This window comes from Lingula anatina, chromosome 10 (assembly GCF_051362555.1).
Source record: "Lingula anatina isolate TDL-2025a chromosome 10, LinAna3.0, whole genome shotgun sequence".
Lineage (NCBI taxonomy): Eukaryota > Metazoa > Brachiopoda > Lingulata > Lingulida > Lingulidae > Lingula > Lingula anatina.
The window spans coordinates 4377011-4389196 of record NC_141776.1 but is presented as its reverse complement, the minus strand read 5'-3'; the positions used below and the strand labels follow the sequence as shown (position 1 = coordinate 4389196).

Sequence of the window (12186 nt, the reverse complement as noted above, 5' to 3'; positions counted from 1 at the left end):
AAAAGTGGATTAATCAAAATTTCTCCATTAAAAAAATCCATTTTGGGGTATAATTATCTGAGGATATTTTTCTGATCGGTTTCTCTCAAGAACTGCCAAATTATTCTATTGCACAGCAGTGCAAATATTCATCATGTGCCATGTGTCACTTTGGTACAGCATTACCTGTTATAATATCAAAGACGATATAATGGACGCATGTTGTTTTATTTGAATTGAATAAAAGCAAACCCCACTTCACACGGATTTTCGATTTTTCCAAGTCTCATATGACGTCGTACCCTGGCGGCGGCCTATTTTTAGAATGTTTGGTATCATGCCCATTGATGGGACAAGCTTTTTCCTTCAAAATGTTTTGTAACTTTATCATCAGTATGTCAGAATCATAACGTATCGTCATATTTTTGCTTTGAATGTCCATCACTATGAATTCAACACCCAATTGTCCCATTCTATTTTTTTTTTTTTTTTTTTTGATCTTCTAAGAAACAGTTTTCCTTTTTTCTATGATCAACTTCTGCGGCGCTGAGAGGCAGTCAAAGAAGGCCATAACAGGTTCGAAATCCGGTTTCTGTCCTGGAGGAAAACTTACTTTGAACCGCTGGAAAAACATGGCCTGAAAAATAGGATAAAAAAGCAAAGATTCAAAGGGCAATCGATACTTTTATACAATAATCTATATAGTTTCTGGAATTATTTTACAACAATAATAAATCAAATCTATTTTATGATATTTTTCATATTGACATGCAGTAATAAAGATGTATTTAACTTTGTTAAAGCTAGAGGATGGTTTATGAAGTTTAATTGCCCTTTCCTTACTGGATACCAGTATTTACTTTTGCAGTTACCATCTATAACGTTCCTATTCCTAGGCAAAGTGGTTACATTTCTGGACCAACATGATTTGCACTTGAAAATGGAAATTTACATGAACCAAGACAACATGTTTTTTCTTCCTATTTCTTTATATTCATGGAATAATTCTTTTAATCCTATTATTTTTGTGTTTGTTATAGCGGAAATGTGGTGTGGCCAAACGTAATGTCTACGTACCATAATCATCATGATATCAGCTTTGGCCAGACCTTCGCCGGCACATTTCCTCTTCCCAGAGGAGAACGGCAACCATATCTTGGTATCAATCGGTTTCAGGTTCCCATCTTTGTCCAAAAATCGCTCTGGTTTGAAAACTTCTGGCGACTCCCAATTTCTGGGATTATGGTGTATCCCCCATACATTTGGAAATACCAATGTCCCCTTTGGCAGGTCGTAACCGCCTAATTGTTAAAAAGAATGATAACATGATAACATTGCAAATGTAACCATCAAAATATGCTTCATTGTTTTACTATGACATAAGATTTTCTTTTTACACTCAACAAGGCACCCTTTCTTTCAACTTAAAATACATTTGAATGATATACCATACACGTGGTCTGCATAGTCATCTACATATTTAAAATTATTTGGTAACCATGGAGTCACGCTCAGATGCACGCACATGTATACCAAGACACATAAGTACACACATATGCGCTCTCGTAAAGATTCACTAAAATTCTCATGCAAGGATAATTGCACTATTACATAATCAAGAACAGCCCCAAACACACACAAACACGCACTCAAACACGCTCGTGACGTGCACGAGCAGTTTACCTATTTTTGAGTCTCGAATCGTTTGGTGCGCGAGGGCCACTGGAGCCACTGGACGCATGCGCATAACTTCGCGGAGAACTGCCTCGCAATATGGCAGCTTGGATTTACAGTGACGCAGGCCGTCTAGGTCGTCCTCTGGGCGAAGTATTGAAAGCAAATACAAATTTAGGAGATTGTAAATTTAAGTTGTTGTCGATAAAAAAAACGAAAAAAATTGCTAAACATTTGTTTCATATCCATCATTTTCACTTCACATCTGAGAAAAGCATGACTTGTCACTTTGTTTCCATGTATGCATAGTGCTCAACAGGTTTGAAATATCCGAAAAAAATCATTTTCCCTACATATAACGGCACAGACCATAGATAAAGTTGAAGCTTTTTAGTAGGTAAGAACCGTTATATCATATATTGACCTTATGGTAAAAATTATTATCATTATCTTTAATATTATTATTATTTTAATCATAACAGTTTGTAATGTGAACTAGCACTTTTGCAAAAATGCAATGACCAAACAGAGCATACATGTTGGTAAATGGAATAAATTTTATTTTAGTAAGTCTTTCTTTACATCTGTAAGTTTTTTTTTTTCTTTTTTATTTCAGAGATACATGTAGAAACCGATACAATCCGATCTGTTTGTTTGTTTGTGTGAGAGAGAGAGAGCAAAGGCAAGAAGAGTTCTCACCCAAAACTCCACTTATTCTTTGTAACTGTGAGTTTTTCTTTTTTTTTATTTCTTATTTCAGAGATACATGTAGAAACCGATACAATCCGATCTAAGTTTGTTTGTGTGTGTGAGACGGAGAGAGAGAGAGAGAGCGAAGGTAGGGAGAGACCTTACCTAAAACTCCACTTATTTCCTGGTGCATCTTCTCCTGTACTTCCGGGTTGTCTGCAACATACAGCATGATCCATTTCAGTGTTTCTGTTGACGTATGAACCCCAGCTAGAAATATAGAGAATAATACTTCAATATGCTTTCGGAGAACCAGCTGAATGTGTTCTAATGAGAGGCTACAAAATAAACTGGCTCTCTGCAGGCATGGATTCCAATTGCTAGTGGTTGCTGGATTTTTTATTGCAAAATGGGACCAATGCAGCAAATCAGATAAAGTTTTATTTGCCAAAGAACGGCAAACAATTCAATGGAAATTCATGCATATACGTGTTAAGACATGGAATGCAAATATTGAAATGTACCAAGAAACACGTCTAGAATGGTCTGAATGATATGTTTGTCTGTTAAAGTCTCCTTCAGGGATCCGTCGCTCTCCGCCTCCAGCTCTTGGCGTGCCAGCAGCAGTTGGTCTGTAATGTCTCTTGCCTGGCCTGAAAAACAGATAATCACCTTAAAGCCAGCATGCTATCCATGCCCATATGCCCTTTAAATCTTGTACAATACAATGTTTATGGAACTTACAAAGATGCATATTACTAGCATTACAGGATATGCAGTATTGTTGGTACGAGGGTTTAATGCTAAGTAAATACCTGCTGCCAAGGTTGATTTGTGCTCCTTGACCTGTACAGCTTGGAAATCGATCATTTCTTTCAATATCCGCTTTGCATCCAGTGTTGACTTGATTGGCACATATTTCAAAAAAGGTACAAGATCAGCCGGCAAGAAGTCTGTAAACAGCTTATCCATTTCGTCCATTTTATTTTTTAGCCAAACAAACTCAGGGTCATCGATTTTGTAGCTGAAATTATTTATTATACTCCCTGTACCTTCTCATTTAACAAAAAATATGCCAATTGAAAACACCTCCAACTTTTTACACACCTTAAGACAACAGTTACTAACATACATAGTTGCTCACAAACATTAAGTTGATGCCAAGTTATTTTCTTAAAAATAAAGATCGGGTTTTCACCTTACTTCCTTAACCCTAAAGTGTGAACTTTTCTTTAAAATGAGAAGAGACAATACTACTTTGAAATGAGATTTAGAAGGCACCTTTTCCCATAGGTCATCCTGCAGATGACATTATAAACCGTCAGGCGAATATATTGGGACAAATCCAAAGGTTCCGTTTCTTTTTCCAACAACATGGCGACTTCCCCAAAAGAAGATTTTGCAAGTTGCTCTAGTTTATCACCGGCTATGTACGTCCTGAAAAGTAGACACACTACCACATAGACGTTTACCTATTTACAGTAGAGAATGATAAAACGCATTGATCTTGGGTTAGAAATGGGGAATGGTTAATCACAACTGATTTTTTTTTTTTTTTTTTTTTTTTTTTGTCTCTGGAGGACCAATGTCGGATTCTAGTACCTTCTGTAACAACACGTTACAGTAGAATGCACACGTTTTTAAATCATCATTGTTTATTTTTTCCATTTCCAAAAGTTTATCAGTCTGACAAGACTTATTGCTGTACCTGAATGCTTTCATAGCCATTCTCCTTTGCATGGTCCATAGGTGTCCATAATTAGCGAATATGATGTCTTTATATCCCCCTGACATCAATTCAACTGCAGAAAATAAATAACATATCCTTGTGATATCACAGATACATATATGTTTTTTGTGATAACTAAATACGATAAACAATAGATAGCAGACTGTAATCGAATTTAAAAACGTCTAAAACAAAAACTCGAAAATCTAAAATCCATGAACTGAAAACAATAACTGCACCGAATTATCTGAAATGGAATATCGGTAGTGTAATGGATTTAACTTAGCGATTAACTGTTCGATAAATTAGCTGGCATCTTTCGCCAATCATCATAAGAGTCTATAGGTTTGATGTAAACGTAGTACAGTTCTATGTCTGCAACTTTCCTTATCAACCATACTTACACGACCAAAATCTATCATCCCTGCCTGCAAAGACCTCTCTTTGCTCCACCAGTGCCTCGTGCACAATATCCGCTGAATGGAGTACGATCACCGTTTGGCCAAAACCTGATGTTAATAGATAAATTTTAATTATTTATTATTAAAGACATTAACTGAGGGAAGTATATTAAGGCACATGTACGTTATTATAGATAAAAGTACTCAATAAAAAGCAATGGTTTCAGCAATTAAAGACCCATTCCCATAGAACCTATCGGTCTGAGTACACAGTTTCAACTCCGCGAGGACTTTCTATGAACGCAGTGAGTTTTACAGATTACCACGCCTTCTCCTGGCGTTGGGTAGAAAAGCTGGTATTTATACGGTATTTATACGAGTACGTTGGAAACAACATGAGGCGTGGTAACCTGTTAATGTTAGACTAACTGCTTTCAGCGAGAGTCCCCGCAGAGTTCGGTCGATCTACGTAGACCGATGATTTCAATGGGGTGAGCTCTTAGCATATTATATTTCCCCTATAGAACATCTATGATGTACTGTAGTACGAATATACGCTGTAAAAAATTGAATTGAAATTAAGTAGGCCTACTCTGTAGCCCTTCCTTAAAACTAAGGTAGCCCCCCTACCTTAAAGCAAACGCCTTGGATAGTGGATAAGATCCGCCATTTTGTTAAGGAATTTAAAGAACCACTGACGTTATAAATTCGAAGACCATGCATCACGCTTAACAGACAGTACTGGGAATGTACTTGCTTGTGGTCGCGGAACATATATTCAAATCCATTATTTAGACTTTCACACGTCGACTCAATATTGGACTAATATTTAACTAGATGCTGCATGTTTTAAATCAATGTCATCTCACTATATTACGGCTTATGGCTTTGCTAGAAGGCACATTGGATATCATACTTGAAATAACAGTACACCAGAAAATTTATTGTGTAAACCAACAGACTTGTACGAAAGTAATTATGTTAACACAGAATGGAACCGACCTAAGTTCACTGTAAATATATCGCCGTGCGTCTTCGCCATCTTCGTGAATACTGAGAACATGCGCTTGTCCTTCCTAAATGCTGAAATAAAATATAAACATCCGTTTAGAACATTTTTTGAGAAGATAGTTTGGCAGTTTTTTATGTGTGCAAGCGAAAACAGCTACCTGTACAAATCTTGAAATTGTATATTATGGACTGGTCAAAAAATTCAGCGGGCGGATAATAGTTAGGGGGGTCACAATTTCTGAGCGTGCAAAAAGGTATGGGCCAAAAAATTCAGCCATGCATTAAGAGTGGGCCACAAATTAATGAAGCATTATTTTTGGCAACAACATCGTTTTTTGAAAACAATTTGTAACTATAATACACTTGAAATAATAAAGCCTGATAGAGGTCTTACATGTACAACAACATCTGGTTCTTCTTTTTTTAACGTGCGGGTTGAAGACAAACAACAACGGTTTCTTGTGGTTATAAAACATAATATTAAGCTATTTAAATAACGTAAAACACATTCAAATCATATAAAATATAGTTGCACATTCTCGGGATAAGTCGAAAAGGGTTCAAGGTCAACCAGTAACTTCTGCAGTTCTACCCAGCTACCAGACTCGGCACCGAATGATCCTGATATGAATTCACCAGTAGATCAGACCACACTACCCGTTTTCAAGGTGTATGTCAGTACGCGCTTAGAAGTATCAGACGCGACACCGCTCTCGATCAGTACGAGATGTGACATAGCGATATGCATCTCAACTCAAAATTTGTTCAGGGGTATGATACTGTGAAATGCTTACACCTTGAAAACGGGTAGTGTGATCTGATCTCCCGATGAATTCGGGATCATTCGGTGTCGAGTCTGGTAGTTGGGTAGGCCTGTACTGGGGGTCGGGCATTTTTTTAAGGGTGTTTAAGGGTGGGGCATGGAGTTTGGTGGCAAATAAGTGAGGGTGCCATTTGCTCCTATGAGATCCCCCCCCCCCCCGTAATTTACAACCAGCCCCTAAAAGCAAAATGTCATTCAATTTTCTTCTTACCCAAGTAGTTCCCCAGTATCGGCAGCTGTGGAGGTCCAGGTGGCAGTTTGTACTTCTTCCTCTGTAGATATGACATCACCAACAGGAACACCGCGACCCCGACCAATACCGTCTTCAAAGTAAGCCAGCTTAGCACCGCAGCTGTATCCATCATTCTGGGAAGGCATTAAAAAGTGTCATAGAGATGAATTTCAGTTGGAAGAGGTAGTAGTACAACAAAAACATCGCAGCTGGGTCTTGAGAAGAATCGAAGGCAGTTTATAACTTAACTCTGAATTGAAAGAACATTGTAGAGTGAAAACATTTAACTACGAGTCTTAGATCTACCACGTTTTTCTCACAGAGCAAAACAGTTCAGTCACGATCAAAAGCTCATTTCCAACATCCACCCCGTATAGTTATAAGATTATCAAATACATACTCTCTCATGACGAAAACCACTGAATTATGAATTGAAAGCTCATAGTTCAGTGCAAACATAGCGCCTACTTAGGACAACATCGTCATACGGGAAGTTCCTTCTTGCAATCTACCCTTAATGCGCATGTGCAGAACGATTTTCTCACGGAACGGGTCTATCATGCCACACCGGATCATCTGACAGTAATCTAGTGAGACTCCCCACGGGGATAGATCGATCTAAAATCTATAATCTGTTTATCCCATCCTTTGGGAGATTCACGAATGTATCATGTTCTTACACCTAGAATAACAAAGAAGGAATGCCTTGGGGTTGCTTTTCTATATTGCTGCCCCGTGATCGGCTCTCTTGTTTAAACTTTTCATTTGTGAAGAGTAGGCCTACATATGTCCAGATCGCGTTTTATTAATGCGTTTGTAAGGAAAAGAAACACGTTTCGACTGATTGTTTTACCTCAGCTGTTTAAACATTTCATTTGATTACAGTTTATATTGCCAATGTTGTGTTTGATCAATGTCTCTGTTAGACTTAAACAAACATGTCCTTGTAAGTCAAAATATAGGGCGTCCTGAGATGATAAGACTTGTCTCTCACTATTTTCCTTCTGCCACGTGTAAACACCTTTGATACCTGTATTAGTTGATTCATGAATTTTAAAACAAAATCAACAAATGTAACATCATTATTTCCAAAATACAGTTAACAACTACAAGAAAATGTTATATGAAACTTGGACTTTGATACAAGAAATGACCTGGGTCAAAGCAAAAATACGTACGTACTAACTGGTAAAAAAATTCCATCAATTAAGACTCACAATGGGCAAAGTAAAGGCAGTTCTCGTTCTGTTCGAGCTTTAGAATCAATTCGCCAAAACAATAAAATGATTATAAATATCCCCTTAATTTTTTTCTTCTATTTTATTATTATTAATTTGGATTTTATATTGTTTTGTAAAAACAAATCTCGATTGACACAAAGACAAGAGCAAACATGCATCTCAGACGGTCAAAATCAATAATCAAGCTTAATATAGACCAAATAAGAACCCCACTTATCATAAAGCAGTATACAAGTCTGAGTAAACTGTTGCATGTCTTGTTTGACAAACCTGCAGTTAGGCCTATATCATTCCTTTTAGCATCTCGCCTCTTGTCACAGTCAAATTACCTATTATCGCGATCCTGTACCTTTAAAATGCCTTTCTACCTGACCCTTAGATTACTCCGTCCACCAGACAAAATAAGAGCGTCTACCCATCCCCAGAAATGCACTGCATGACGTCACGCCTAGTCCACTGCGCATGCGTGCATTTTTGATGAGTTGCTAGATTGCCATAGGAAAATGAATGGGTTCGCGATTCGTGGGTAATTCGTGAGAATTGACAAACTAACGGACTGATGCCGATAGACAGCAACGCTGTGCTATGCTTCAAGCAACTCCTGACCAAATATCGCTAGGGTTTTTAAAAAAATTCTGTTGTACATACGTACTAAGAAGTTTGCCGTATATTGCCTAGACTACCCTCAGCAAAACGCAAATATTTTCAGTTATAGTGATTTTAGACGGTAGATTCACTCAGAAACAAAGGGAAATTAATTCGTTGCCGATAGCACCAGCTGATAGCAGTAACATACAGAGTCTGATTAAAAAAATTCATGGCAATTGAAGATTTTTTACCACTGTACAATGGAGTCCAAAAAGAGCACTTGGCACAAATGTAAAACTGCCCAGTGCAAGGCCAAGAATTCAATCAGTATTTTCAATCATATTATCAGATTCTACATAAATTGGCTGACCATATCACTACTCAGTATTTAACTAATATCTTAATCCAAAATTCCTATCATCATTTAATAATTATGCAAAATTCTTCTTTCAGATTGCTATTTATTTAAATTTTTAATGCTGCAACTGTTCCAAAATAATCTTGTAGTAAAGGAAAAATGCAAATAAGAAGTGGAAGACCAATTTTACCCACAGTATTCAATTATTTGAATATAAAAAGAATAAGATCACGATTTAACAAATTAAAATAATCTTTCATGAACTCTTTCATGAATAACACATTAAACAAAAATGAAAGTTATATATCAGTGGTAATGGCTTATTCTGGAATATATGACCTCTGTACATCATCAGTACCTGACTTGGTACAGTATATAGTTACTACTTGGATACAGAGTTAGATTTAATAATGTAACAATAAGTACAATATATATTATAATAATAAACTTCTCTGCACATATCAGACGCTTGTTACCATGAACTAACACTACTTGACAATGGGCTGAGCACTTATCACAGAGTCTGTGTGCGATGCCATTCTTGTGCTGTGATTGGTTAGTTGAGTCACGTGAAGCCCTACTGTTGCGCCCTCGCGTATCGCGTAAATGCTGCACATTTCTGGCCATGCATAAGTGACCCCATTTGGATTAGAGCTGTCAGTTTGTTTGCAATCGTGTCTGAAACCGATGTCAAATGTAAGAGTGTTGACCACACAAGACGAAAGTGTGTTTACATGTAGTTCGTTGATAATCCTGACACTCTATCTTTTCCACACACTGTACTAAAAATAGTACTTGAACCTAGTAACTACATACATTGGGTTTCTTCGTCCCAAATGTAGGCCTACCCATTAAATATAGCACAGGTAATGAGCTTACTTTCACTGCATGTCCCGACACTAAAACTCTTAAAAGCTGGACATCAATAAGGAATAATTGAGCAACAAATTGGAAAGAAAGTCCCACATGTAGGAATGGACGTCCAGGGTCCCCTATGATTAGTAGGCCCTACAGGCTAGGGTTCGGCGGAGTATTGCGGTTAGTATATGGGACGAACGTCACCTGTAGGCCTACAAACTAATGTGGAACGGACTACGGTTCCTTGCGGACTACCATACCTGTCATACCGGCCTGCCCAGATGCTAAACGTATTTCTTGGTCATCCGTTCAACACACATGTAGTACACAGCGGTGATGTGCGGCCGTTTGTTTGTGTTCTAAGCCTCGCTTTCGTTTGGCCTTGGCTCAGCCGTGAATAAGGTCTAAGGCAAATACAAGACACAATGGGTTGCAAGTAAAGACGGATAAATTAACAAACATCAATATTCCCCCTGCGTGGAAGCTATAGGAGGGTCAGTCTTGCGGCTTATTGTCAAACATTGATGGGAAATTGAGTCCTTCATAAGGTATCCTTCAAATCCGTCAAACCCAATGCTTGCCCGCTTTGTCATGTAGGCTACCTGTAGAGTTGAGTATGTACACAGTACGTGTGCCTCCATGCTTATCGAAATCATGCAGCGATGTTCTCTTCCCGTAATGTGTTGCTTTTATCTTTATCATACAGAACAATGAAAGCAACGTTTATTATACAATGTACCTAAACCATGTACAGTGTAATCAGTTCTCTCCTTACATGAACTCGCTATCGTGGTGTAACGTGAGAATCGTGCTAAAACGTGCCCTACTTGTATCTTTCTTTACATTTTAAAAAGCTGCATGAAACTTTTTTTTTTTTTTTTTGCTGTTGTACAGGTGTCACCTGCATCTCAAATCATAATGCGCCCTAGGTATTAATCTATAATTTGATGTGCGAAGTGAACATCATGATGCAGGCTCACTTAAGTTGGCATTCCACAGGTAGATTTTATTATTGGTATGAACCCCAATGTTCCGTGACAAATAGACTATGACACCCTGACTTTATGTACAGTAAAACGGTCCCTGTGCCCTTCTGAAGTAAAATCCGTTTGGTTTTTGAAAAAAAGAGATTTTTCCGTAGTCTTACTACAGCCAGTAATTGTTGATAATGCTGTGAATAGCTTAATTAATTTTAAAGCATAACATGCATTAACACATGTGTAATTAAGTATACTACATATGTAAACATATATAAATGTATATCCTTATATATTGTGTAAATAATGTAGTCTAGAGAGCCTGCAAATGTATTCCTATCATTTAGCGCTCAATAAACTTATTATTATTATTATTATTATTATTATTATTATTATTATTATTATTATTATTATTTGTAAATAAAGGGGTATCTAATACAAAACCCTTTATTTGTAAATAAAAGGTTTTATATTAGATACCCCGCTGACATTATTGCCTGTGGTAGCATTCTACACCTTCCCTGCATCAGGTTGATATTGTGCATGTAGTGATAGTAAATTGAAGAGGTTTCACAAAAATATACTTTTGTACAGGTGTTACTTGTATCGTTTATCAAAATCCCTTTTAGATGTCCATCTTTGATTTGAAGTGCATTTATAGTGAGTAACACTGTCTAGTTGCCACTCCACTGCATCATGATTATACATGTATTATTGACAGGCAACCCGCTGTCTGCTCGACCAGAAAGACAGACCGGTGAAAGCAAGACTTATGACGCATCGACTGTGAACTGTGTGATCAGCTATAATATAGGGTCGAACACGGAGGATGGATCAATTTAATTAATTATCTTAAAAGATAATTTGGAAGACTGTCAGAAAATAGCTCCTTACACGCTATTGTTATATCCTTACACGCTATTGTTGTGTGACACAGTGACAATCCTTTCATGCAACATGTGCATATTTGATCTTTCTTTATACAGAGAGCTGGTGGTAGCAACATGAAACGCCCTTTTGTAAAGCCTTGGTCACAACCGGCCGTACGGGCTCTTACGGGCTGTTTGCGTCCAAATTTTGCGCGGAATCTCACGTCCCACGCAAGTCCTTCTTACGAAATTTCGAGTTCGCAGACAGCCCGTAAGCACGTACGGAGGTTGTTGGACATGTCCAAAAGATTCTACGAATAGCCTGCGAACAGCGAGGCCGCAAGCGTAACTTGCTCCTCTCGCACGGAGTTAGCAAGAGAGACGCGCGTTGTGCAAGACGCACGTCGCAAGCAATGAAGGAGCAAGTGCCCTTTGCGTGTTGAGTAAGGCGCACGCCCTCACAACTAACGAACAAAGTCGAGAGAACACCGGGAATGCGTCGCACGTGCGTCACCCCCACGCCTGGTGTATAAAAGGCGTGCTCACGACGCACGCTCTTGTCTTTACAATGAACGTCGACTGTGTTACGTGTACAACAATTTTCAAAATTTTCAAATTTTAGCTCGATTTACTTTCTAATATGCCTCCAAAAGGCAAGAGAAAGAAGCTTACATAGCAGGAAAAAAGGGAAGAGGAAGAAGAAAGAAGAGGAGAACAGGAAGCAAAACTGACGTACGCCGTCAGTACGTTACCACA

At 38.0% G+C, this 12186-nt stretch overlaps 1 protein-coding gene across 3 annotated transcripts; it reads right to left on the bottom strand.

Annotated features, from left to right (window-relative positions):
* Window positions 1–201: 201 nt before the first annotated feature.
* LOC106160662 (cytochrome P450 1A1) lies at window positions 202–10194 on the bottom strand. 3 transcript variants are annotated; one of them, XM_013537323.3, is made up of 12 exons: window positions 9845–10194; window positions 6519–6673; window positions 5476–5556; window positions 4477–4581; window positions 4052–4145; window positions 3625–3780; window positions 3159–3367; window positions 2868–2996; window positions 2509–2613; window positions 1663–1797; window positions 1057–1280; window positions 202–616 (listed from the first exon to the last, which is right to left on the bottom strand). In XM_013537323.3, exons 2-12 carry the CDS (start codon window positions 6670–6672, stop codon window positions 482–484), a joined length of 1527 nt encoding a protein of 508 aa, XP_013392777.2. In that variant the 5' UTR covers window position 6673; window positions 9845–10194; the 3' UTR covers window positions 202–481. The 3 variants fall into 3 exon arrangements, with proteins under 3 accessions (XP_013392777.2, XP_086852805.1, XP_086852804.1); XM_086996679.1 differs by lacking the exon at window positions 9845–10194 and adding an exon at window positions 8130–8153; XM_086996678.1 differs by lacking the exon at window positions 9845–10194 and adding an exon at window positions 6940–6962.
* Window positions 10195–12186: the final 1992 nt, after the last annotated feature.

Coding starts and splice junctions, on each gene's coding strand:
- LOC106160662 (XM_086996678.1), bottom strand. Junction 4,582..5,475: donor TATATTTACAGTGAACTTAG/GTCGGTTCCATT, acceptor TATTAACATCAG/GTTTTGGCCAAACGGTGATC. Junction 2,614..2,867: donor CATTCTAGACGTGTTTCTTG/GTACATTTCAAT, acceptor CTATATTTCTAG/CTGGGGTTCATACGTCAACA.